The sequence below is a fragment of the Chlorocebus sabaeus genome, chromosome 14 (assembly GCF_047675955.1).
Source record: "Chlorocebus sabaeus isolate Y175 chromosome 14, mChlSab1.0.hap1, whole genome shotgun sequence".
NCBI classification, from domain to species: domain Eukaryota; kingdom Metazoa; phylum Chordata; class Mammalia; order Primates; family Cercopithecidae; genus Chlorocebus; species Chlorocebus sabaeus.
Window position 1 is genome coordinate 61239559 of NC_132917.1, and position 27246 is coordinate 61266804.

The following is a 27246-nucleotide window of genomic DNA, read 5'->3' on the forward strand; positions in this document are numbered from 1 at the left end:
TAGCAAATACAGAGCTAAGCACTTTGTTTCCTTACAATGTCATTAAGACAGTAGTAGCTTTATTATTATTATTCTATTTCCACCAATGAGGAAGTGAGAGTTTATACAACTTAACTAATTTGTCATAATCACTCATTCACAGGTGATGAAGCAGGACTAGAATCCTTGTCTATCTAGAGCCAAGGCCACTTTTTTTTTTTTTTTTTTTTAAAACAGAGATGGGATCTCGCCCTGTAGCCCAGGCAGGTCTCGAACTCCTAGGCTCAAGTGATCCTCCGCCTCAGAGCCTCTCAAAGAGAGAGGCATGAGCCGCCACACCCTGCCAGGCCACACTTTTCTTAATCACTACATTCTAGGGCAACACGAGATAAACCACAGGCTCTCTATGGTTTGGAGGCAAACACTTTGATATTCTAATAAGATCTAAGAATTACTGCCTAAAACTGCACATATGAAAACCTCCTTTATAATTTCATTGCCATCCACAGACTCTTGGTTAAAATTTCATAATACAGGGATTAAAAATAAGCTAGAATACAAGTCTATTAGGAATGAGAAAATATAACTCCCACCCCATCTCCACCAATAACTAGTGATGAGATTTTAGGAAAATGATTTTGTTTCTCTGGATTTCATTTTATTCAGTGGCAAACTTACAGATCCTGAAATCAGAAGTGTAGATTTTTTTTCCCAGTATAACATGTTGCCACCCTAGCTGTAGTTACAATAATTAAAACTCAAGATTATGACTCAGATGCAACATTTCTCAGCAAATCACTGTGGACTATTAAAGTTCACCTTCAATCATAAACATATTAGTATCATATAATATTCATCTATTCCATCCATAATGCAATAGCAACCACTGCTAAATTTACTGAAATTCAGTGAGACTGAAAAAGAAATGCCAATAATGATGGTACAGAATGTTTACATAAAATCCACAAACTCTTTTGCAACAAGGGTATCTGCCAACTTTACTGAAAGAAGCAAAAAGGATATTACCGTAGAGCAAATGTTATTTGAAGCTAAACTATTCAGCTAAACTCTATGTTCGGCTAGACTGTATACCTCAGAACATTCATTTATGTATCACTGCATTTAACATGTTCACTGGCACACAATGCTTCAAACATTCTTATCCATAAAATGTTTTAGAAGGACTAAGTTTAAACTAGGTAGGCACAGAAGTTAAAATAATGTTTATTTTCATTTGTTTATTCAAGGGAAAAAATTATTAGCAAAGACTAGTTCAAATCACACTGAGGAACAGGAATCCTTGTTATAAACTTCGATTATATTAACACTTGTTTTCCTAAAATTTTATTTCCTATAGTCTCAATAAATGTATTATTTAGAAACTGGTCTGATATACATAATTACAGAAAAGAAACAGATAGCAAGTGGCTTAAAAGTATCCCCTATCACAATGATTTTTCTAAGGATTAAGATTGTTACAAGCCTTTAGCTACACTATAAAAATTATTTAATCTCTCAAAACAGTTATTTTTCAGAATTTCTGTCACTCTCATATCCCTAAATAAGGAGGGGTCAAAGAAAGAAACTATTATTTATGCCCATGTTTTAAAAACAGAATCATGATCGACCTCATGAGTAAAGATTTAATAAATACTGAAAAACTGTCATTTAGTAACTAATGGTATCTAACCCAACATCCTAAAAAGAAAATGTGACAACAAAAATGGCAACTTATAACACAACTTACAAAAATTAGTCTTCAAAATACCTAAAGATGCATACCTCTGTGTCCAGGAATTGATATAAGTAAATATTTTGAGAGTATGTTCCTTTCTGAGCTGCAGTCCATCACCACCTTCTACATCTGATACTGAAATAAAAAAGAAATTTTAAAATTATGAATAATGCTAAACCAGTATTAAAGCCAATAGTTCAAAATAAAGTCAAGAGTTACAAATGCAAACATTTCAGATAATCATTCTTTTGCTTCCAAAGAAAATAAGTCTACTTTTAATTAATAACTCATATGAGCTTAAGAACAGATTTTTGACAGATGTAAGGGGTGAGGGGGGTGGTGAGACTTCGCCACTTATTCTGGGATTATCTCTCATCTCCAAAACCACCCTTCTGTTGTGATGCTGAGGCTGGGACCATGCAAGCTACATTTTTCATTTCCAGCTGTCTTCCTGTTAAGATCTTGTTCCTCCAGTGCCTATAGGGTACTAGAAGAAGGCAGGAGGAGAGACCAAGGACTTGTCAGCTTGCTGTATCTGAAAGCAATAGCACTGATTCTAGCCTCCAGCTTAGTATTCCAAGAACCAGTCTCATGGCACTCCTCTCAGCTGTATCAGCAGTAGCCACAGAGCATACCTTCCTTGAAGTCATAGCTTCCTTCACACGGCCTTCCTCTTTTGATATAAGGAAGCTTGAGAGCATTCAGTTCTCATTAAAAGACCATTTCCCAAAATAATAAAAATTGAACATAATCATTCTCATAATTCCATCATTTTAATGCCTTTTACCTTCTTCGGCTGGTCCACACAGTTTTACAAAGTAGAAAACATAAGGGTCTTTGAAGCCACTAAAGCAATTATTATGTATGTACAAGAAAGCATTTTTGAGGCTTATCAGCTTTTTCACTGTTTCTTTATATGTTGCTAGTGTCTTCTCTTTAATCCCAAGAAATCCTACCTGGATTTCTGCATCACATTAATGTGAGGAGGAGAAATCCCCTATGAAGCAGTAAGATGTCCCACTATACTAATATCTTTCCTGTACCAAATACATATGAGGTTAGTTTACATTTAACACACACACACACCCCTTCTACTTAATCAGACTATATACACAATGTTAAGACTTACAGCACACTTCCTCAACTCAGCTCCAAAAATGCTGGTAAGCTGAACTAGGAGGTTGGAAGATTCCTCTCTGGTAATACTGATTAACCAAGAAGGGGTTTAAAAAAAATTACCTCGGCCAAGGAGAAAAGGAAAAGGCGTAAGGCCAAAATACATGTGGAACAGTCACAAGGCAGTAACACCTACACCCAAGACCAGGCTTTTGGGACCTAGATCACATCTGAAGCCCTGGAAGCCGTAGACACTACTGACCATCAGAGAGAAGACTCAGGCAACAAAGCCTAGCAACTAGGACAGAATAAGATAAAGTGGGGGCCTAAGATGAAGCAACCACTAAAAACAACCTCTGGCATCGTATGATTTCAGCAAGGTGAAGAAGGGATCACAGTACGCTCTGTCAGTTTTCCTTCCCCAGCCTTAACAGTGCTTAAAAACACAGGGAAGAGTGGCTACAACCATCATATCCCTCTCTAACAAAAAACACACAGGACACACATTCTGAAAAAAGTTTGTGTGGTCAGAAAACCAGCCTCACCAGAGGCCCGCCTGGCAGCCTAACTGCTAAACAACAAAAACTTTCCATCTCATTCCATCCAACCCAGAACCAGAAAGGCAAGGGAAGGACATTTCATCAGACTAGAGTTCTCCAAACACACAGCTATCATCATACTCAATGGTGAAAGCCCGAAAGCTCTTCCTCTAAGATCAGGACCAAGATAAGGTGGCCACTTTCATAACTTCTATTCAACACAGTATTGGAAATTCTAGTCAGAGCAATTCAGTGAGGAAAAAAAAATGGAAAGAATTCAAGTCACCTCTGTCCGCAGATAACACGAACCAACAGAAAACCCTAAGGATTACACAAAAAGAACTGTTAGAACAGCCTGTAATCCCAGCACTTTAGAAGGCCAAGGCGGGCAGATTGTTTGAGCTTAGGAGGTCAAGACCAGCCTGAGCAGCATAGTGAAACCCCATCTCTACCAAAAAATATAAACAGCCAGGCACGGTGGTGCACACCTCTGGTCCCAGCTACTCAGGAGGCTGAGGCGGAAGGATTACTTGAACCTGGAAGGTTAAGGCCGCAGCGAGCCGAAAAAAATCAGTGGCTCCCATTAAACTGCAGTTTGGATTTCAGTATTCCAACCTGGGTAACAGAGTGAGACCTCCTCTCAAAGACAGACAAAAAACTAATAAATGAATTCAACAAAGTTACAGGATACAAATTCAAAACACAAAAAGCAGATACACTTTTGTCTTTTTAAATTTTTGGTTTTTTGAGACAGTCTCACTCTTTTGCCCAGGCTGGAGTGCAGTGACACAATCTTGGCTCACTGCAACCGCTGCCTCCCTGGTTCAAGCGATTCTCCTGCCTCAGCCTCCTGAGTAGCTGGGATTACAGGCGCCCCACCATGCCTGGCTAGTTTTTGTATTTTGTAGAGACGGGGTTTCACCATGATGGCCAGGCCGATTTCGAACTCCTGATCATAAGTAATCCACCCACCTCAGTCTCCCAAAGTGCTGGGATTACAAGTCAGATGCATTTCTAATACACTAACAATGAACAATTTAAAAAGGAAATATTTTTAAAATTACATTTGAGTCAGCATCAAAAAGAAAAAAAAGAACAAGGAGGCAAAAGACTTGTTAACACTGAAAACTACAAAATGTTGCTAAAAGGAATTAAAGAAGATGCAAATAAATGGAAAGAAATCCCACATTCATGGGTTGGAAGACATTATATTGTTAAATATCGACACTACCTAAATTGATTTATGAATTAAAAGCAATCCCTATCAAAATTCCCAGTGAGGCCCAGCAGCTCACACCTCCGATCCTACTGCTTTGGTAGGTCGAGGCAGGAAGACTGCTTGAGGCCAGGAATTCAAGACCAGACTGGGCAACACAGCAAGGCACCATCTCTAAAAAAATATATTTTTAAAAAAATTAGCCAGGCATGGTGGCACACGCCTATAGTTCTAGCTACTCAGGACACTAAGGATAAGGTGGGAGAATGGCTTAAGCCCAGGAGTTCAACACTATAGTGAGATATGATCATGCCACTGCACTCCAGCATGAGTGACAGGGCAAAATGCTGTCTCTTAAAAAACAAACAACAAAAATAAATAAGTGTTCACAAGTTATGTGGAACTGGAACCATTGTGTACTCTTGCTGGGAATATAAAATGTTGCAGCTGCTGTGGAAAACAGTAGGACAGTTCCTTGAAAAATTAGAAACAGAATTACCATATGATCCAGCAACCCCACTGGTGAGCATATATACTGAAATGAATTGAAAGCATCATCTCCAAGAGATCTTTGCACCCTTATGTTCATAGCAGCATTATCTACGACAGCTAAGAGTTCAAAGCAACCCCAACATCTACCAATGGGTGAATGGATAAACAAAAAGTGGTATGTACATACAATGAAGTACCATTCATCCTTAAAAAGAAAATCCTGTTATACAGTACAATACAGATGAACCTTAAGGACATTAAACGAAGTGAAATAAGTCAGCATGAAAAGATATAAACAGTTATGCATTGCTTGATGATTAAAGACAATGATACATTCTAAAAAACATGTGACTGCATAGTTGCACAAACATCACAGATTATACTTACATAAACCTAGATGATATAGGCTACTACGCTACATGCCTCATTGCTCCTAGGCTTCAAACCTGTATGGCATGTAACTGAAATGAATACTCTAGGAAACTATAACACGATGGTAAGTATTTATCTAAACACATTTAAGCATAGAAAATGTAGAGTAAAAATACAGTATTATAACCTTAGGACCACTGTCCTACACTAGGTCCATCATTGACCAAAACATCATTACTGGGTCCATGACTGTACTTGTACAATTCAAGTGGTATGAGGTATTTAAAGTAGCCAAATTCACAGAAACAAAGGAGAAGGGTGGTTGCCCAGAAATGGATTTCAGTTTTGTCACATGAAAAAGTTATAGAGATTTGTTGCCCAAGAATGTTAACATTTCTAACACTACTCAACTATATACATAAAAATGATTAAGAAAAGACATTTTCGGTTCATGTCTGTAATCCCAACACTTTGGCAGGCCAAGGCAAGAGGATCGCTTGAGCCCAAAAATTCAACGCCAGCCTGGGCAACATGGCAAGACCCTTTCTCTATTGAAAAAAAAACAACAAAACTAAATTTTATGTTCTGTACTTTTTTACAATTAAAAATTTTTTTTTTTTTTTTTTTTAAATTTTTGCAATTATTCTTTAAAGGAGTTAGGGAAATCCAAACTGCAGTTTAATGGAAGCCACTGAATTTTTTTTGAGAGGAGTCTCACTCTATCCCCCAGGGTAGAGTGCAATGGTGCAATCTAGACTCACTGCAACCTCTACCTCCCAGGTTCAAGTGATTCTCCTGCTGAGTAGCTGGGATTACAGGTGCATACCACCATGCCAGGCTAATTTTTGTATTTTTAGTAGAGACGGGGTTTCACCATGTTGGCCAGGCTGGTCTCAAACTCCTGACCTCGTGATCCACCCGCCTCAGCCTCCTGGGATTACAGGTGTGAGCCACTGCACCTGGCTGCCACTGATTTTCTAGACTGAAAACAGGTGGGAGGCAGAGCAAGAATAGAAGGCTCCACTGATCATGCCCATGCCCCCACCAACAAAGATATGAAATTTAGATCTACACAGAAAAAACACCTTCATAAAAAACAATCAGATGACTACTCATAGTACCTGGTTTTAACTGCATATCACTGAAAGAGGCAACGCAGAGAGAAACAACAGACCTCAATTAGCAACCACACACACTTAGTGTTCCCCCATCCAGTAGCAAAGTCCTGGTGCCTAGAGCCTCTCGGTGCTGGGGGAGGGCGAACGCAGCAATTGCAAGCCATTAAACTCAGTGCTGTCCTGTTAAAGCAGAAAGGAAAACCAGACCAAACTCAGGTGAGACGAACCCAGGGAGGGAGCATTTAAACCAACCCTAAGGCAGAGGGCAATTGCCGATCCCAGGGGTCCCAACTTGAGTTCCCATCAGCCTCACCACGGAGGGCCACAGCACTCCATGTTTCCAAGTAAACTTTTCGGCAGTCTAAGCCGTAAGGACTACAACTCTTATCCGATTCCCAGTAATGAATGAACTGGGCCCCAAAACAGCAGAGGTGGTGGGAAGGGGGATGGGAAGCAGGGAATGAGACATACTGAGACACCAGGTGGGGCTGCCAATGGAGTGCTGGCCCATCACCCCTTCTCCTAGACAGGCTGCACAGCTCAGGGCTCCAAGAAAGATGCCTTCCCTCTGTCTTGCACCTTGGATACCAGTTCAGCCACAGCAAGACAGGTCACCGCTCAGAGTCACGAGGTCCCCATTCAGGGCCCTAGCTCCCAGACATTTCTACACACACCCTGGGCCAGAAGACAGGACCTAACAGCATTCATCACCTAACTGAAGAGCCCTTGGGCCCTTAATAACCAGTAGCGATATCCAAGTACTACATTGAGGGCCTCAGGTAAGCCTCTGAGACTTGCTGCCTTCAGTGAGATTCAGCACATTACCAGCAGTGGTGGCTATGGGGCAAAACTCCTTCTACTTGAGAAAAGCAGAGGGCAAGAGTAAAGGGGATTTGGTCTTACAGCTTAGGTACCAGCACAAACACAGCGGGGTAGAGCACCAGTGGACTCTTGTGTATCCCCAATTCTAAGACCTGACTCAAATGGTATTTCTGGACCTGCCCTGGGCCACAGGGGAGCCCACTGCCCTGAAGGGTGAGTACCAGGTGACAGAGCATTCACAACAAGCTGACTTCAGAGACACTGGGCCTTAGGGGAACATCGGTGATAGCCTGGCAGCACTCCTTGTGGCCTGGGGGTGGCGGTGGCTATCAGGTGAGGTTCCTCTGCTTTTAGAAAAAGGAAGGAAGAGTGAGAAGTACCTCGTCTTGTGGTATGAATGCCAGCTCAGCCACAATATAAGAATATTGCTCTAGTCCCTTAACTCCCAGACAAGAAACCTCTGGACCCACCTGGGGTCTAGACACCTTGCTGCCCTGAAGGAAGAATGCAGGTCTGGCTGGCTTTGCCAACTGCTGACTGCACAGCACCAGGGCCTTGAGCAAACAAGGGAGGTAGCCAGAGTGCAGTTACAGCAGGCCTTGGGTAAAACCCAGCACAATCCTAATTTCAAGACTGACCTAGCACAGTCACGGTGGTCACAGGGGTGCTTGTGTCACTCACGCCAACCCCAGCTTTACGTGGCTCATAACAGAGAGACTGTGTTTGGGAGAAAGTAAGGAAAGAGAACAAGAGTCTCGGCCCGGTAATCCACAGAATTACCCAGATCTTGTCCAAGACCATCAAGGTGGTACCTGTATGAGTCTGCAAGAACCACAGAATTACTGGGCTTGGGGTACCCCCTAAAGCAGATACAGCTTAGATCACAATACCCAAGTTCTTTCAAATATCCAGAAAGCCTTCCCAAGAACAGCTTCAAATAAGGCCAGACAGTGAAGCCTACAAAAAATACCTAACTCTTCAACACCCAGTTACTCAAGAACATCTACTAGCATCAACACCATCCAGGAAAACATAACCTCACCAAATAAACCAAATAAGGCTTCAGGGACCAATCCTGGAGAAACAGATATGTGACCTTTCAGACAGGGAATTAAAAACAGCCGTGTTGAGGAAATTCAAAGAAATTGAAGATAACACAGAAGAATACAGAATGCTAGCAGATAACTTTAATGAAGATTAAAACATGTAAAAAGACTCCAGCAGAAATTCTGGAGCTGAAAAATGCAATTGGCATACTAAAGAATGCATCAGTCTTTCGCAGCAGAATTGGTGACAGAGAAGTAAGAATTACTGAGTTCAAACACAGGCTATTTGAAAACACACAAGTCAGAGGAGACAAAAGAAAAAGGAATTTCTAAAAATGAAGCATGCCTACGGGATCTAGAAAATAGCCTCAAAAGGGCAAATCTAAAGAGTTTTTGGTGGCCAGGCGCAGTGACTGATGCCTGTAATCCCAGCACTTTGGGAGACTGAGGCAAGTGGCTCATCTGAGGTCACGAGTTTGAGACCAGCCTGGCCAACATAGCGTAACCCCGTCTCTACTAAGAATACAAAAGAAACTGGCCAGGCATGGCGGCACGTGCCTGTAGTCCCAGCTACTTGGGAGGCTGAGGCAGAAGAATCGCTTGAACCCAGGAAGCAGAGGTTGCAGCGAGCCGTGATCACGCCACTGCACTCCAGCCTGAGCAACAAGAGTAAAACTTTGTCTCAAAAGAAAAAAGAAAAAAATCTCCCAAATATTAAATGAATAAAGGCAAAAATGTTATTTTTGAGTACATGATTTCCTAATGATTCTCAAAAAAAAAAAAAAAGGCAAATGTTAAATCACTCACTGAAAACCGGTTAACAAAGGGAAAAATCAGCCATTTATCCTGACTCTCACGTAAAAATAGTAAATGAAAGTAATGAAACAGGTAACAAAAGCAAGTTTCTCCTGATACAGATAGTACACCTAATCAAAGAAAAAAGTGACAGGATTAGTTTTGTAACTGTTAATGTAATAAAAGCCCAAGGCAATGGCTGCTTGCATTACAAAACAAGCATAACTATGACATTGACACTCCAACCCCATGGAAGAACACAACACAACCTATGAAACAGTCTTGCCAAGAAATTTAACCTGAATCTGATCAAGCCTCTAGATCTAATAATAAAAGTATGGAAATAGAAATGACAAAGCATATTAAATAAGTGCACAAGGATAAAATCTGCAAAATCCAGATGGGAAATCTTATGCACTAAATAAGCCATGGAATGGGCAGCTTCTGTAACAAATAAAAAGGCATAAAGAGGGGAACCTAGAAATTAAAACAGACTTAGGAAAAAAATATGCTATGCCAATTCAGAGGTAACTCCTAGGAAGTGAGGCTTGAAAATAAAGAGAGAAAAGAATTATGTATTAAAACACTAATAATAACCACCAGAGACATCAGTGGCTACGAACTACAGGGCAGCCAAAATTCACAGAATTAGTTCAGACAGGTAGCCAACAAACAAAACACAAAGAGCAAAACAAAATAATAACTTTACTCACACTAGAAACAAACCAAATTTCCATTAGAGTGGATTGAGTTTAAAAATAAATAAATAAATAAAAAGGACGCACTTTGGGAGGCCAAGGCAGGAGGACTGCTTAAGGCTAGGAGTTCTAGACCAGCCTGGGCAATGGTATAAGACACTATCTCTACAAAGCAAATTTTAAAATTAGCTGGGTGTGGTAGCATGCGCCTGTAGTCCCAGCTATCCAGGAGGCTGAGGTGAATGGGTTGCTTAAGAGCAAGCAGTCAAGACTGCAGTGAGCCGTAATGGCACCACATATGACAGGTAACAGAGCAAGACTACCTCAAAAAAAAAAGTTATCATATATATGCCAATATATGGAATTCTATTCAACAATAAAAAGAAACCGACTACTGATGCACCAATAAGCAACATGGATGACATCTAACCATATGCGAAGTAAAAAGAGTATCAACTAGATGTAAGTAGTACATAAAGTTTATTTCCAGCTGGGCACAGTGGCTCATGCCTGTAATCCCAGCACTTTGGGAGGCCGAGGCAGGCAGATCACCTGAGGTCAGGAGTTCAAGACCAGTTTGGCCAACATGGTAAAACCCCATCTCCACTAAAATTTTGTATTTGTAAAAATACAAAAATTAGGCTGGGCGCGGTGGCTCACGCCTGTAATCCCAGCAATTTGGGGGGCCGAGACGGGTAGATCACGAGGTCAGGAGATCAAGACCATCCTGGCTAACATGGTGAACCCCGTCTCTACTAAAAATACAAAATATTAGCTGGGCATGGTGGCGAGCGCCTGTATTTCCAGCTACTCAGGAGGCTGAGGCAGGAGAATGGCATAAACCCGGGAGGCGGAGCTTGCAGTGAGCTGAGATCGTGCCACTGCACTCCAGCCTGGGCAACAGAGCAAGACTCCATCAAAAAAATACAAAAATTAGCCAGGCACGTTAGCACATGCCTGTAATCCCAGCTACTCGGGAAGCTGAGGCAGAAGAATCACTTGAACCCAGGAGGCAGAGGTTGCAATGAGCCAGGATCGTGCCATTGCACTCCAGTCTGGATGGCAGAGGAAGACTGCCTCAAAAAACAGTAATAATAAAATAAATTTAAAAATAAAGCTTACGTGACAAAGCACATCAGCAGTTACGACAATGCAGACTTGGTGGTGGGGCTGACTACAAAGAGGCATGAGGAATAATTGGGTGATGGAAACATTCGATTGTGGTGGTTCTCACATGAGTGTATACATTTGTCAAAATGAATAAAAACCCTTACAATAGACTAACCTTATTGTATGTAAATTAGATAACAATTTAGTTGATTTAATTTTTTAAAATCAGCAATTCTAATAGGTCTCATGTGAATCTTGATTCAAATTGCGAAGGAAAAGTTAGAATTTTTTAAAACTGAGAATATAAGGGAACTTGAATGCCAACTATTTCATATTAAGAAATTACTCTTTGGGAGACCGAGGCAAGAGATCTCTTGAGGCCAGGAGCTCAAGACCACCCTGGGCAACCCCTTCACTACAAAAAATAAAATAATTAACTGGGCATGGTAGTGCAAGCCTGTAATCTCAGCTACTTGGGAGGCTGAGAAGAGAGGATGACTTGAGCCCAGGAGTTTGAGGCTCATAGTGAGCTATGATCGTGTGCCCCTACACTGAAGCCTGGGCAACAAGACCCTTACTCTTTAAAAAAAGAAAAATAGAAAAGAAATGAAACAAAACAAAAAGAAAACTAAAGAAATTTACACAACTAGACACTAGAAAGGGTAGAGAAGAGGAATGTAGGGAAAGACTGGTTAATGAACAGAGAATTATATCTAGCCAGGAGGAATACACTGTACTGTTTTATAGTACTGCAGGATGACTTTTTGTTGTTGTTGTTCTTTGGAGCTTTATTCAGGTTTTTGTTTAGAGAAGAGATTTAGCTGTCACTCAGGCTGGAGTGCAGTGGCACAATCACGGATCAGGTCACTGCAGCCTGGACCTCCTGGGCTCTAACAATCCCCTTGCCTCAGCCTCCCAAGTAGCTGAGACTACAGGCGCATTGCACCACATCCAAGTAATTATTATTTAAACTTTTTTAGAGACAGAGTCTTGCTGTGCTGCCCACACTGATCTTTAACTCCTGGCCTCAAGTGGTCCTTCTGCCTCAGCCACCCAAAGCACTGGGATTATATACGAGTCACTAACCCTGGCTTTAGGATTACTATAGTTAATAACTTATTTGATATTTTTAAATAGCTAGCAGAGGCCAGGTGTGGTGGCTCACACCTGTAATCCCAGCACTCTGGGAGGCCAAGGCAGGTGGAACACCTGAGGTTAGAAGTTCGAGACCAGTCTGGCCAACATGGTGAAACTTCATCTCTACTAAAAATGCAAAACCTTAGCCGGGCATGGTGGTGGGTGCCTGTAATCCCAGCTACTTGGGAGGCTGAGGCAGGAGAATCAGTGGATCCTGGGAGGCGGAGGTTGCAGTGAGCTGAAATCGCATCATTGCACTCCAGCCTGGGCAACAAGAGCAAGACTCCATCTCAAAAAAAATAGATAAATAAATAGCAGAGAATTTTGAATGTTCCCAACACAAAGAATGATAAATGTTTGAGATAACAGTAATTACCCCAGTTTGATCATTACACACCATATAAAGGTACTGAAATAGCATGCTGTACCCTATAAATATGTATAAGAATTACACGTCAATTTAAAATAACAAAAAACAGGCCATGGCCAGGGGTAGCAGCTCACGCCTGTAATCACAGCACTTTGGGAGGCCAACGCAGGATTTGCTTGGGCCCAGGTGTTTGAGACTAGCCCGGGCAATGTAGCGAGACCCCACCGTTTTTCAATTAAAAAAAAAAAGACATGGAATGTGGTGACATTTTCTTGTAATCCTAGCACTTTGAGCTGCCAAGGTGGGCAGGTGGCTTGAATTCAAGCGTTCAAGACCAGCCTGGACAACATGACAAAGCCCCATCTCTACAAAAAAAAGAAAAAGACAAAGATTAGCTAGGCGTAGTATCCCGTACCTATAGGGAAGCTGAGGTGGGCAGACAGCTTGAGCCCCAGGAAGTCAAGGCTGCAGTGAGCCAAGATCACGCCACTGCACTCCAGCCTAGGCGACAGAGTGAGACCTTGTCTCGTAAATACATACACAAACAAAACTAGGCACAGTGGTGTGTGTCTGTGTGTGTCTCTAGTTCCAACTATTCAGGAGGCTTAGGTGAGAGGATTGTTTGAGCTCAAGAGTTCTAGGCCAGCCTGGGCAACACAGCAAGACCCCATCTTCAAAAATAAAATTTAAAAATGTTAAATGGTTATTTTAATATATTTAAATATATACAGAAAATATGTAACACCTGGATTTACTTCAAATTAATCCAGTGGGTGGGAGAGAGAAAAGCGGTAAGGCACAGGTGAAAAAAAAACTACCCATGAGTTGGTAAATGTTGACTGGGTGATGGGTACATAAGTGTTCACTGCCCATAAACTTTCCCACTTCTGCACATGACTCTAGATAATCTAAAATTTTCTACAATGACCAGAGAACTGAAAAACAAGACCACACACCACATAGCCAGAAACAAGGGTGAAAATAAGACAATAAAACAGAAGATTAAGGTATTAGTTATAATAGGTAATATATTCAAGATATTAGATGATAAGCTGAAGAATTTCAGCAAAGTTATGAAGAACATTAAAAAAGAATCAGGGAGACTGACTAGAGACACCTGGCATTCATCCTATACACAAGAAAGGACAAAGGTTAACAAATAAACAGCTAAGATCTGACAGGCGTGTCAGAGAGACCATCTGAGTGCAGTTGGGGAATGGAAACACACCAGTTGGTGACAAAGTCCAGGAAGGCAGTATGGAAGCATCCAGCCTCTGCAGTCCCATCTCCCCTTGCCCAGATGGGATCTGCCTGCGGTCAGCAGGAACTTCCTGATGCAGGGAAAAGGCAAGCAGAAGATCCCTCACCAGCACTCCCATTACCACCACAAACACCTACAATCCTTACAAGAGGCGAATCTGGCCAGGTGCAGTGGCTCATGCCTGTAATCCCAGCACTTCGAGAAGCCAAGGCAGTCTAATGATCACTTGAGGTCATGAGTTCAAGACCACCCTGGCCAAGAAGGTGAAACCCCATCTCTACTAAAAATATAAAAATTAGCCAGGCATGGTCGTTGGTGCCTGTAATCCCAGGTACTCAGGAGGCTGAGGCAGGAGAATCACTTGAACGCAGGAGGCAGAGGTTGCACTGAGCCAAGATCGCGCCACTGCACTCCAGCCTGGGCAACAGAGTGAGACTCCATCTCAAAAAAAATAAATAAAATAAAAAGTAGAATCCCACAGTCCTTGCAAGCCCTGGGCCTAATTTTAAAAACTGCTGGCCGGGCGCGGTGGCTCACGCCTGTAATCCCAGCACTTTGGGAGGCCGAGGCAGGCGGATCACAAGGTCAGGAGATCGAGACCATGGTGAAACCCCGTCTCTACTAAAAAATAGAAAAAAATTAGCCGGGCGCAGTGGCGGGCGCCTGTAGTCCCAGCTACTCGGGAGGCTGAGGTAGGAGAATGGCGTGAACCCGGGAGGCGGAGCTTGCAGTGAGCCGAGATTGCGCCACTGCACTCCAGCCTGGGCGACAGAGCGAGACTCCATCTCAAAAAAAAAAAAAAAAAAAAAAAAACAAAAAAACTGCTAGAAATCCACACAGCTGCACTGCCCAAATCAGGAGCACAAGGAATGTGCTCCCTGACCCCCACTTACCCCCAGTGAAACAAGCTGTGGCAGTGTGACACCATCTTGAAACCAGAGCCATATCTGGAGTGCACCCTTTCTGGGGGCCAGTAGCCACTGTACCTCTGCAGCACTTCAGCTCCATCTTCATTACACCAAGGCCACACATGTGAATGAATGCCACAACTATAGCTGCAACTTTGATCCCACACAGCAGGGAAAACCAACTCCCACAACCAGACCACACTTCAAGCCAAAGGAACAGTCTGACAGTCCCATCCAGGACAAACCTGCCCATAAGCCAACCAAGACACTATAAGCTCTCTCCAAAGTAGGGGAGGCCCCCAAGCCAAAGAGCATGTGATAAACCCCAACGTTAGTGAAGCAGCCATGCACCCTTACTCAGTGCCTAAGAAAAAGGCTCCTAGCACCTCTGCCCCATGTAGACATCCCTCTGGCCTCCCCAATGACCCTGTGCCCCCAATAACAGCCTCAGACACATTACCGCAGGTCGCCCCGATGGGCATCCCCCCAGGCTAACCAGGCAGCCAAGAGTCCACATCCCAGTCCTAAGAAACAGCCCAATGGGCAACCCCTGGCAGTTACACTCAGGCTGGCTGACCAGTTGTGCACCTGTGTCCCAGACCTGAGAAACCACACCATGGGCCACTCCTGGCAGGCACAACATCAAGCCAACTGAGCAACCACATGCCTGTGCTCCTGGCCAGAGTAACAGTCCTGTGGCCTCAACCCCAGCAAGCCAGACCCCAAGTTGGCCAACTCACCATATGCATACATGTGTCCCTGATTTGAGAACAGCCAAATGACCCAACCCCCCTGGCAAAGCTGCACTACAGTCACCACAAACTCCCTCATCCTAGGCTGCTAAGAAACTCTCAAATGTCACTAGTACAGATTATAGATGAAGAAACTACATGGAGACTACATTACTGTGTCCACATAGAACCAAGGTCAACACACTTCACTGATCCAAGATCCACTAATATAAATTAAGTCTTTCCCTATAACATTTACTCCATAAAATTGGAAGGGGGGACGTTTCCAACAATGTGTAGAAACAATGTAGAAATCAACAGAGAAAAAAGAAACATGACATCTTCCAAGGAAAACAGTAATTTTCCAGTAATAGACCCCAATCATAAAGAAATATATAAAATGACAGAAAAAGAACTCAAAATAACAATCTTAAGGAAACTCAGGAGGTACAAGAGAATACAGGTAAGAACTTTAACGAAATAAGGAAAATAATTCATGAGTTTAACGAGAAATTCAACAGAGAGGCCAGGCACAGCAGCTCACACGTATAATCTCAGCACTTTGGGAGGCCAAGGCAGAAGGATAGCTTAAGGCCAGGAGTTCAAAACCAGCCTGGGCAATGTGGTGAGACCCCATCTCTACAAAAAATATAAAAATTAGCGGGGCTTGGTGGTGCATGCTTATAGTCCCAGCTACTCAGGAGGCTGAGGTGGGCGAATCACCTGAGCCCAGGAAGTCAAGGCTGCAATGAGCTTTAATTGTGCCACTGTACTCTACCTAGCCTGGGCAAGAGACTGAGACTTTGTTTCAAAAAAGCAAACAAACAAAAAAAAAGAACTCTAAAAGCAGCAAAAGAAAAGCATCAAGTCTCAGGTAAAAGTATCTCCTTTAGACTAACAGATTCTTCAGTAGAATCCTTTCAGGCAAGGAATGAATGGGACTAACAGATTCAAAGTACTAAAAGAAAAACAAAAAAAAAATGCAAATCAAGATCATAACCCAGCAAAGCTGTCCTGCAGAAACGCAAGAGAAATAAACCTTCACCAACAAGGAAAAACTGAGGCAATACGTCATCAGTAGATTGCCTTATAAGAAATGCTCAAGAATTTCACATCTGGAAGAACCAGCAAGGAGCAAAGGATACATAATGTAATAACTAGAAAACAATAAAACAGCAGGAGTAAGTCCTCACCTATAAATAATACCCTTGAGCATAAATGATTTAAATTTCTCCATTTAAAAGTTATACATTGGCCATGCGCGGTGCCTCATGCCTGTAATCCCAGCACTTTGGGAGTCCACAACGGGCAGATCACTTGAGGTCAGGAGTTCGAGACCAGCCTGGCCAATATGTAAAACCTCGTCTCTACTAAAATACAAAAATTAGCCAGACACAGTGGCATGCACCTGTAATCCCAGCCACTAGGGAGGCTGAGGCAGGAGAATCGCTTGAACCTGGGAGGCGGAGGTTGCAGTAAACCAAGATCACTCTACTGCACTCCAGGTTGGGTGACAAAGTGAGACTCCATCTCAAAAAAATAAATAAAAAATAGAAGTTATAGACAGAATAACAACAACAAAAAATTCAACAATATGCTGTCAACAAGGTACTAACATCATCTTTAAAGTCACCCACAGAGCCTGGCCAACATGACAAAACCCCGTCTGTACTAAAAATACAAAAAAATTGGCTGGGCGCAGTGACTCATGCCTGTAATCTCAGCTACTTGGGAATCTGAGGTACGAGAACTGCTTGAACCTGGGAGGAAGAGGTTGCAGTGAGTCAAGATTGGGCCAGCCTGTGCAACAGAACAAAACTCTGTTCCAACAAAATAAAGTCACACACAGACTAAAAGTGAAAGGACAGAAAAAGACATTCCATGTAAACAGAAACCAAAAGTGAGCTGGAGTAGCTTTACATATATCAGACAAAACAGACTTCAAGTCAAAAGTTGTAAATTGAGACAAAGAAGGACACTATAATAAAGGGATCAATTCAGTAAGGGGATATAAGAATTGTAAATGCATATGCAACCAACACCAGAGGACCCAGATATACAACATAATTATTAGATCTAACGAGAGAGAGACAGACCCCAATAGTTGGGGACTTCAACAGCATTGGACAGATCATCTAGACAGAATATAAACAAAGAAACAGTTTTCAACTGCATCACAGATCAAATGAGACCAACAGATATTTAGAGAACATTTCACCTAACAGTAGCAGAATACACACTCTTATAGCAGCACATGAAACATTCTCCAGAACTGACCATATTTTAGGACATAAAACAAGTCTCAACCAAATTTTAAAATAACTGAAAAAATCATGTCAACTATCTTCTTAGACCACAATGGAATAAAAATAGAAATCAATACAAGAGAAACGCTGGAAACTATACAAATACATGGAAATTAAACAACATGCTCCTGAATGACCACTGGGTCAATGAAGAAATTAAGATGGAAATAAAATAATGTCTTGAAACAAATGAAAACGGGGCCGGGCGCGGTGGCTCAAGCCTGTAATCCCAGCACTTTGGGAGGCCGAGACAGGCGGATCACGAGGTCAGGAGATCGAGACCATCCTGGCTGACACGGTGAAACCCCGTCTCTACTAAAAAATCCAAAAAACTAGCCGGGCGAGGTGGCCGGCGCCTGTAGTCCCAGCTACTCGGGAGGCTGAGGCAGGAAAATGGCGTGAACCTGGGAGGCGGAGCTTGCAGTAAGCTGAGATCTGGCTACTGCACTCCAGCCTGGGCCACAGAGCAAGACTCCGTCTCAAAAAAAAAAAAAAAAAAAAAAAAATGAAAACGGAAACACAACACAAAAGCCTGTGGGATACAGCAAAAGCAGTGCATTGCTAAGAGCGAAGTTTAGAGCAATAAATGCCTATGCCAAGAACCTAGAAACATTTCAAACAACCAATGATGCATTTCAAGGAACCAAAAAGAACAAACCCAAAATTAGTAGAAGGAAAGACAAGATCAGAGTTGAAATAAAAATTGAGACTAAAACAAATGACAGAAGATCAAAGATCAGGAAAAAAGCAGGTCATCTAAAAAGATAAACAAAATCAACAAACCTTTAGCTAGACTAAGGAAAAAAAGAGACAAGACCCAAATAAAAGAAATCAGAAACAAAAAAGGAAACATCATTACGGATACCACAGAGGTACAAAGGATCATTAGAGACTGCTGACCAACTACACAGCAATAAATTTAAAAACCTAGAGGAAAGGAACAAATTCCTGAACACATACAATCTACTAAGATTGAACTGACAAGAAACTACCTGCCGGGCGCAGCGGCTCACACCTGTAATCCCAGCACTTTGGCAGGTTGAGGCGGGCAGATCACAAGGTCAGGAGTTCGAGACCAGCCTGGCCAACATGGTAAAATCCCATCTCTACTAAAACTATAAAAATTAGCCGGGCGCTGTAATCCTAGCTACTCAGGAGGTTGAAGCAGAAGAATGGCTTGAACCTGGGAGGCAGAGGTTGCAGTGAGCCAAGATCACACCACTGCACTCCAGCCTGGGCGACAAGAGTGAGACTCCATCTCCAAAAAAACAAAAAACAACAACAACAACAAAAAACACTCTCAATAAATTAGGTATAAAAGGAAAGTACACCAACATAATAAAGGCCATATATGACAAAACCACAGCTATCATCTTACTCAATGAGAGAAAGATAAAAGCTTTTCCTCCAGTAACTGAACCTAGACAAGGATGCGTACCCCTACCACTCTTACCCAACATACTACTGTAAGTACCAGCCAGAGCAAGACAAAGTAGTTCTGGGCGTCCAAACTGGAAAGGAAGAAGTCAAACTGTCCCTGTGTTTACAGTTGCAGATGACATGACCTTATATATAGTAAAACCTATGCTCCACTAAAAACAAACACCTGCGAGCTAATAAATTCAGTAAAGTTGTAGGATACAAAATTACTATTTTTAAAAAAATCAGTGATGTTTCCATATACAAACAACACACTATCTGAAAAGAAATCAAGAAGGCAATTTCATTTACAATAGCTAGGAAAAAAGTCAAATAGGAATAAATTTAATAAAGGCAGTGAAAGACCTAAAAACAGCTGGGCATGGTGGCTCACGCCTGTAATCCCAACAATTTGGGAGGCTGAGCTGGGACGATTACTTGAGCTCAGGAGTTCGAAACCAGTCTGGGTAACATGGTAAAACCATGTCTCTACAAAAAATTAGCTAGGTTATGTGCCCCCTCCTCCTGCTGTGCCTCAGCTGTGTAGAGCCACTTGACCCTCATGCCTTGTGCTAGCAAGAATGCTCAGGTATGTGCACAGCTCTGATGTCAGCCCTCCAGCCGGTCCCTGGCTCCCTCCATGGGGATCTGCCTGCAGCACTCACACGTGGCACCATCCTGTCCAGCCATCCTGTCTTCCCTGCTGTATGTGAGCACTGGGAGGGAAGGGGCCGTTTGTTTCTTGGAAGGCCCAGTGCCCAGCACCATCCAGCCATGTGCTGAGCAGGTGGTCAGTGAGCACCCGCAGTCAGCCTTCACCACAAGAAGCTCTGGGTACTCAGGTTACAATATCTGAGGGGGACACCTGGGTGCTCCAAGAAGGCAGCATGGCAGCCCCCATAGAGCACAAGTGGCCCACACCTGACCTTGGCATGTTTCTGAGTCTTAGAGAACAGACTTGCTGACCTGTGACCCTTGCATGTGTGTCTCACCGCACGGATGCTGGAGGCTACAGGCAGAGGGTGAGCCTGGAGACCTGCTCAGCCATACCCTGTCACTATGAAGGTCATACACAACTGGGTGAAGACCTCATGATGCGTGGCCCAGAGAGGTGTCTGGGTGTGGATTCTGTGGATTGCTGCCCTGTGCCTTTAGGACAGTGACTGCTGCTGGGCCAACAGGGTACAGGGAGCAGAGGCTGTGGGAGGACAGGGGCATCCTAGCCTAGTGCAGGGACCCCAGGAGGGACAGTATGGGCTCCCCAAGACAAGGTGCAAGGCCCTGGGCATCAGGCTGTTGCTTTGCAACCTCCTCCTCCCGGGTTCTGAGGGCTCACTGAGGCGCCTGAGTGCTGCACAGGAAGCCAGCAGCATGGCCGTCCTTCCCCAGCACTCATCTAGGGCATCAGGGTGGGCTCCTTGAGTCTTGCAGAGTTGCGGGCATCAGCCTCTCCCTCCTGGCCTCCAAACACCACCACTCTGCCATCCCACACCTCAATTTCTCAAATTCCTTGAGGTCAAAGCGAAGTTGCAAGGGCTGCCATCCCTGCCTCCCTGGTGGCCCTGCTGGAGGATGTGCCTAGACAGGACATCAGGAGGAAGCAGGTCAATGGCTGCTGTTTGAAATGTCATGGCAGCTGTGCCCAGCTGCAAATAGTGATTGCAGCTTCTTATTCCTCCATGGAAGGAACTTGCTCTGCTGCAGAGGGAATTCCTCTTCAAGCCCTTTCCCCTCCATTTTTCTAGAAAAAGTTCCCTTTAATATTTTTCCTTTTTTTTTTTTTTTTTCCTGAGATGGAGTTTTGCTCTTGTCCAGGCTGGAGTACAGTGGCGCAATCTCTGCTCACTGCAATCTCCTCTTCCTCCTGGGTTCAAGCCATTCTCCTGCCTCAGCCTCCCAAGTAGCTGGGATTAAAGGCGCCCGCCACCATGTCCGGCTAATTTTTGTATTTTAGTAGAGACGGAGTTTCGCCATCCGCCTGCTTTGGCCTTCCAAAGTGCTGGGATTACAGGTGTGAGCCACCATACGCGGCCTACTTTTTTAACTTAAAAAAAATTTTTTTCGGGTGCGGTGGCTCACACCTGTAATCCCAGCACTATAGGAGGCTGAGACGGGTGGATCACGAGGTCAGGAAATCGAGACCATCCTGGCTAACATGGTGAAATCCTGTCTCTACTAAAAATACAAAAAATTAGCCAGGCGTGGTGGCAGGTGCCTGTAGTCCCAGCTACTCGGGAGGCTGAGGCAGGACAATGGCGTGAATCTGGGAGGCACAGCTTGCAGTGAGCTAAGATCACAACACCGCACTCCAGTCTGGGCCACTGAGTGAGACTCCGCCTCAAAAAAAAAGAATTATCTTACCCCAGTTAGGATAGCTATTATCAAAAACACAAAAAATAACCAATGCTAGCAATTGCATAGAAAATGCATAACAAATTGCATAGAAAATTGCATAGCAAATGCATAGAAAAGGGAACTCTTATACACTGTTAGTGGGAACGTAAACTAGCAGAGCCACTATGGAGAACAGTATCAAGGCTCCTCAAAAAACTACAAACACAACTACCATACGATCCAACAATCCCACTGATGGGCATTTATCCAAAGGAAAGGAAAATATTGTATCAGAGACGTCTGCATTCCCATGAATACTGCAGCACTATTCACAGCAGCCAAGCCATATACACACACACACACACACACACACAGGAATATTATACAGCCATAAATAATGAAATCCTGTCATTTGCAGCAGCATACATCGAACTAGAGGACATTATCTTACGTGAAATAAGCCAGAAGCAGAAAGTTAACCACCACAGGTTCTTACTCCTAAGTGGAAGCTAAAAAAAGGTTCATCTCATGTAAGTAAAAAGTATAACAGAGGATACAAGAAGGTTGAAAGGACACGGGAAAGGGAGGGATAGGGAGAGGTTTGTGAAAGAATACAAAATTACAGCTAGATAGAAGGAATAAGTTCCAGTGTTCTATATAACTATGGAATGACTACAGTTAACAATAACACATTATACAGATTCAAAAAGCTACAAAAAGGACACAGAAGGTTCCCAACGCAAAAAAAAAAAGGATGTTTGAGATGAATACACTAATTACCCTGATCTGATCACTATGTATCAATATATCACTATATGATAAAATCTTGCATTAAAAAATCACTACATATCCCATAAACGTGTACAATTATTATATGTCAATTAAAATAAATGTCTTTTTAAAAAGCTATCTTCGCCGGGCGCGGTGGCTCAAGCCTGTAATCCCAGCACTTTGGGAGGCCGAGGCAGGCGGATCACGAGGTCAGGAGATCAAGACCATCCTGGCTAACACAGTGAAACCCCGACTCTACTAAAAAATACAAAAAAACTAGCCGGGCGAGGTGGCGGGCGCCTGTAGTCCCAGCTACTCGGGAGGCTGAGGCAGGAGAATGGTGTAAACCTGAGAGGCGGAGCTTGCAGTGAGCTGAGATCCAGCCACCGCACTCCAGCCTGGGCGACAGAGTGAGACTCTGTCTCAAAAAAAAAAAAAAAAAGAAGAAAAAGCTATCTTCCTGCCAGCAGGTGTTTTAAAACAAAAAAAAAAAAAGCTAGGCCAGGCGTGGTGGCTCACACCTGTAATCCCAGCACTTTGGGAGGCCGAGCTGGGCGGATCACGGGGTCAGGAGATCAAGACCATCCTGGCTAACACGGTGAAACCCCATCTCTACTAAAAATACAAAAAATTAGCCGGGCGTGGGGAGAATGGCATGAACCTGGGAATGCCAGTGCATTCTGGCCTGGGCAACACAGCGAGACTGTCTCAAAAAAAAAAAAAAAAAAAAAAAAAACTATCAAGCCATGAAAACACATAAAGAAAATTTAAATTCCTATTACTAAGTGAAAGAAATCAATGTTAACTGGCAACATACCGTATGATTCCAACTATATGATGTACTAGGAAAGGCAGAACTATAGAGACAGTAAAAAGATCAGCAGTTGCCAGTAGTTAGTGGGGAGGAAGGAATGAACAGGCAGAGCACACAGGATTTTAGGGTAGTGAAACTACTTTGCACGACACTGTACTGGTGGATAAGTTATCACACATTTGTCAAAACCCAACAGTGAACCCTAAAGTGGACTGTGGACTTTGAGTCATAATGATATGTTAATGTAGATTCACCAGTTGTAACAAATGTACCACTCTGGTATCAGATACTGATAATGGAGGAGGCTTCGTGTGTGGGGAGTCAAGTGGCATACAGTAAATATCTGCACCTTCTGTTCAATTTTGGTGTGAACTAAAAACTGCTCTAAAAAAATAATGCTGACCAGGCAAGGTGGCTCATGCCTCTAATCCTAGCACTCTGGGAGGCAAAAGCAGGACTGCTTGAGCCTGGGCAACATAGGGAGACTTAATTGCTAAAAATATAAATAAAACTGTAGGTATGGTGGTGCATGTCTGTAGTCCCAGCTACTCAGGAGGCTGAGGTGGGAGGATCACTTGGGCCCAGAAGGTCAAGGCAACAAGATTCTGCCACTGCACTCCAGCCTGGGTGACAGGGCAAAACCCTGTCTCAAAAATAAAGTCTATTAAAAAGAAAAAAATTCAAAAGTCTAAGAATTAAAATATACAGCAACAGAAATTAAAATTGATAGCTGGCTTTAATACCAGATTAAACATGACTGAGGAATCAACAAAGGAAGATGGGTCAAAGAAAATATCCAGACTGAAGTATGAAGACACAAAAGCCAAAAGGATGAAAAATATAGAAGACAGCAAAAGAGAGAAGGAAGATCAAAAGGTGATGAAAGACAGAGACAGGGACTATACTAGAAAAAATAATGGCTAAGTACTTCTAAAATAAATTTTGAAAAAACTCACAGTCAAGAAGCACTATGAATCCCAATAAATACAAAATCAGATGCAGACTTGTCATAGTTAACTACCAAAGACAAAAAACAAAGAAAATCTTAAAACTGAGCAAATGATGCATATTAAAAGGCTAGGGTGGGAGGGCCAGCTTTCTCTCAGGCTACGTGAATGACACGCCTAGTCAAATAAATCCTGAGCCCTATGCAAATCAGACATCGCCTCCTCCAGCCTCTGCATATATACCTGGCTGGTGTCCACCACACTTAGAGACCTCCTCTTTTGGCTTTGCAGCACCCCCTCCCTCTATCTCTGTACAGGGGAGCCTCTTCCTTCTGCCTTATCTTTCCTTTCTTGCCTACTGAACTCTGCTCCTTAAAACTAAAAAAAAAAAAAAAATTGAGCAGATGAGGAAAAAACTTATCTTCAAGGAAGTAACAGTAAAACTGATGGCTGACATCTCCGTATAAACAATGAAAGCCAGGAAACAATAGAATGATTGGTTTGAAGAAGCAATAGTAACTGCCAACTTGTAATTCATTATCCTACTTCAGTGTTAGTCTAAAAATGAACTTTAGAAAACAAGCAAACATTGAAAACAAATTGTCAACAGCAGAACCACTTAAAAAAAAGAAGGCTAAGAGAAAAAACTGTCAACAGAACCACATTTAAAAAAAAAAAAAAAAAAAAAAAAGTTGCCCAGGCACGGTGGCTCATGCCTGTAATCCTAACACTTTGGGAGGCTAAGGCAGGTGGATCACAAGGTCAGGAGATTGAGACCATCCTGGCTAACAAGGTGAAACCCCGTCTCTACTAAAAATACAAAAAACTAGCCAGGCGTGGTGGTGGGCGCCTGTAGTACAGCTACTCGGGAGGCTGAGGCAGAAGAATGGTGTGCACCTGGGAGGCGGAGCTTGCAGTGAGCGGAGATCATGCCACTGCACTCCAACCTGGGCGACGGAGCAAGACTCCATCTCAAAAAAAAAAAAAAAAAAGCTAAGAGAAAAATGATCCCAGATGAAAGTCAAGAGACACAAAAAAGAAGAGCAACAGAAAGAGTAAATGTGGGTAAATCTAAATTAACATAAACTGTATAAAATAATAATGTCTTACAGGCCAGGCACAATGACTCATGCCTGTAATCTCAGCACTCTGGGAGGCCAAGACAGGCGGATCACGAGGTCAGGAGTTCAGGACCAGCCTGACCAACATGGTGAAACTCCGTCTCTATTTTAAAAAATACAAAAAATTAGCCCAGAGTGGTGGTGTGCACCTGTAATCCCAGCTACTCAGGAGCCTGTGGCATGAGCATCGCTTGAACCTGAGAGGTGGAGGTTGCAGTGAGCCGAGATTGTGCCACTGCACTCCAGCCTGGGCGACACAGGGAGACTCCTTCTTGGGGGAAAAAAAAAAATTAGCCTCTAATTTGGTGGGCGCCTGTAACCCCAGTCACTCGGGAGGCTGAAGCAGGAGAATCACCTGAACCCAGGAAGGCAGAGATTGCAGTGAGCCAGGATCGCACCACTGCACTCCAGTCTGGGTGACAGAGAGACTCCGTCTCAAATTTAAAAAAAAAACAAAAAAACCAAACAAACAAAAAAAAAAACCTAAAACTTAGAAATGTCTACATATTTATTCATTCATTTATAAATAACTTCATCACATAAATATTTTCCACCAAAAAACACCAATGAGACAAGTGGAACTGTTACACATTTTTTAAAATCTAGGGTCTAGCTGAATAGAAGATGGCTGTATCCTTCTAAGTGCTCTGTACTCCGTCAGACATATATTGTCCTGATTGAAGTATATGAAGAAAATCCATCCTGAAATGATCTAAAGTTGAAAGTAGGAATATTTTAATAGCTTTGTCTAAGTATTTTCTTCTTCAATATTACACCAAAACTCAATAAACGGTAATTTCTTAGAATGAGTTGTAATATGAAAACTGAAATCACATAAGTACTGTCTGTTACATTAAAATCCGGTGATGAAGGTCGGGTGTGGTAGCTCACTCCTGTAATTCCAGCCTTTTGGGAAGCTAAGACAGGCGGATTACTTAAAGTAAGGAGCTCAAGACCAGCCTGGCCAACATGGTGAAGTCCTATCTCTACTAAAAATACAAAAATTAGCCAGGCGTGGTAGTATATGTCTGTAATCTCAGCTACTCAGGAGGCTGAGGTGACAGAAGCCCTAGAATCCAAGATGCAGAGGTTGCAATGAGCCAAGATCGTGAAACTGTCCTGCAGCCTGGGCAACAGAGCAAGACTCCATTTCAAAAAAAAAAAAAAAAAAAAATTCCACCGATCTGCTTTATCCTCTGAGTAGATACTTTGCCCATGCATAATTTTGTAACATAATATATTAGTGATCTGGAAAATACTGGTCCACTAAGTTATGCTGATCATCTTTCCAATGTTGACACATTTCATTACATAGTATCAGAAAATAACATCAGGCCGGGCGTGGTGGCTCACGCCTGTAATCCCAGCATTTTGGGAGGCCAAGGCAAGCACATCACCTGAGGTCACGAGTTCGAGACTAGCCTAGCCAACATGGTGAAATCCTGCCTCTACCAAAAATACAAAAATCAGCCAGGCATCGTGGCATGCACCTGCAGTCCCAGCTACTCGGGAGTCTGAGGCACCCGAATCATTTGAAGCCAGAAGGCAGAGGTTGCAGTGAGCGGAGATCGCACCACTGCGCTCCAGCCTGGGCAACAGAGTGAGACTGTCTCCAAAAAAAAAGAAAGAAAGAAAAGAAAAAGAAAATATACGTAGTCCCATTGATCTCATCAGAAAAATCTGTTAAGTATTGGGCACCTTTCAAGTTCATGGTGTCGGGTTCAAGTTTTCTGAAACTTTAATTTTTCTATCAAAGTTCAAATTTTATCACTGGCAATTAATATTATCAGTCTTCCTTGAAGTGACAAGCTTGGTTTTTTTCAAGAAAATACTTGTTAAATATAAAAAATCTGGATAGCCTTGCATGATGAGTCCATCACTCTTTCAAGTGGATATTTCATGAAAAAAAGCAGCTAGCTCAGCTCACAACTCAAACCACTTGCCCATTTTCTCAAAGGAATCATCTTACTACGGTAAGGAAAGAAATGCTGTATATGAACTCATTTCATCACAGAATATAAAAAGACATGAATACAACATCTGTGAAATTTATTTTTTTAGTTTTGGTTTTTGAGACACAGTCTCTCTC

At 42.7% G+C, this 27246-nt stretch overlaps 1 protein-coding gene across 5 annotated transcripts in view; it reads right to left on the reverse strand.

Moving 5' to 3' along the window:
* USP34 (ubiquitin specific peptidase 34) overlaps positions 1-27246 on the reverse strand; it is a 285331-nt gene that overhangs the window by 231701 nt on the left and 26384 nt on the right. For all 5 annotated transcript variants that reach the window (XM_007970503.3, XM_073023027.1, XM_007970505.3 and 2 more), the window contains exon 2: positions 1762-1849. In XM_007970503.3, the coding sequence (XP_007968694.3) occupies positions 1762-1849 (88 nt within the window). The remainder of the gene's footprint in view (positions 1-1761; positions 1850-27246) is intronic.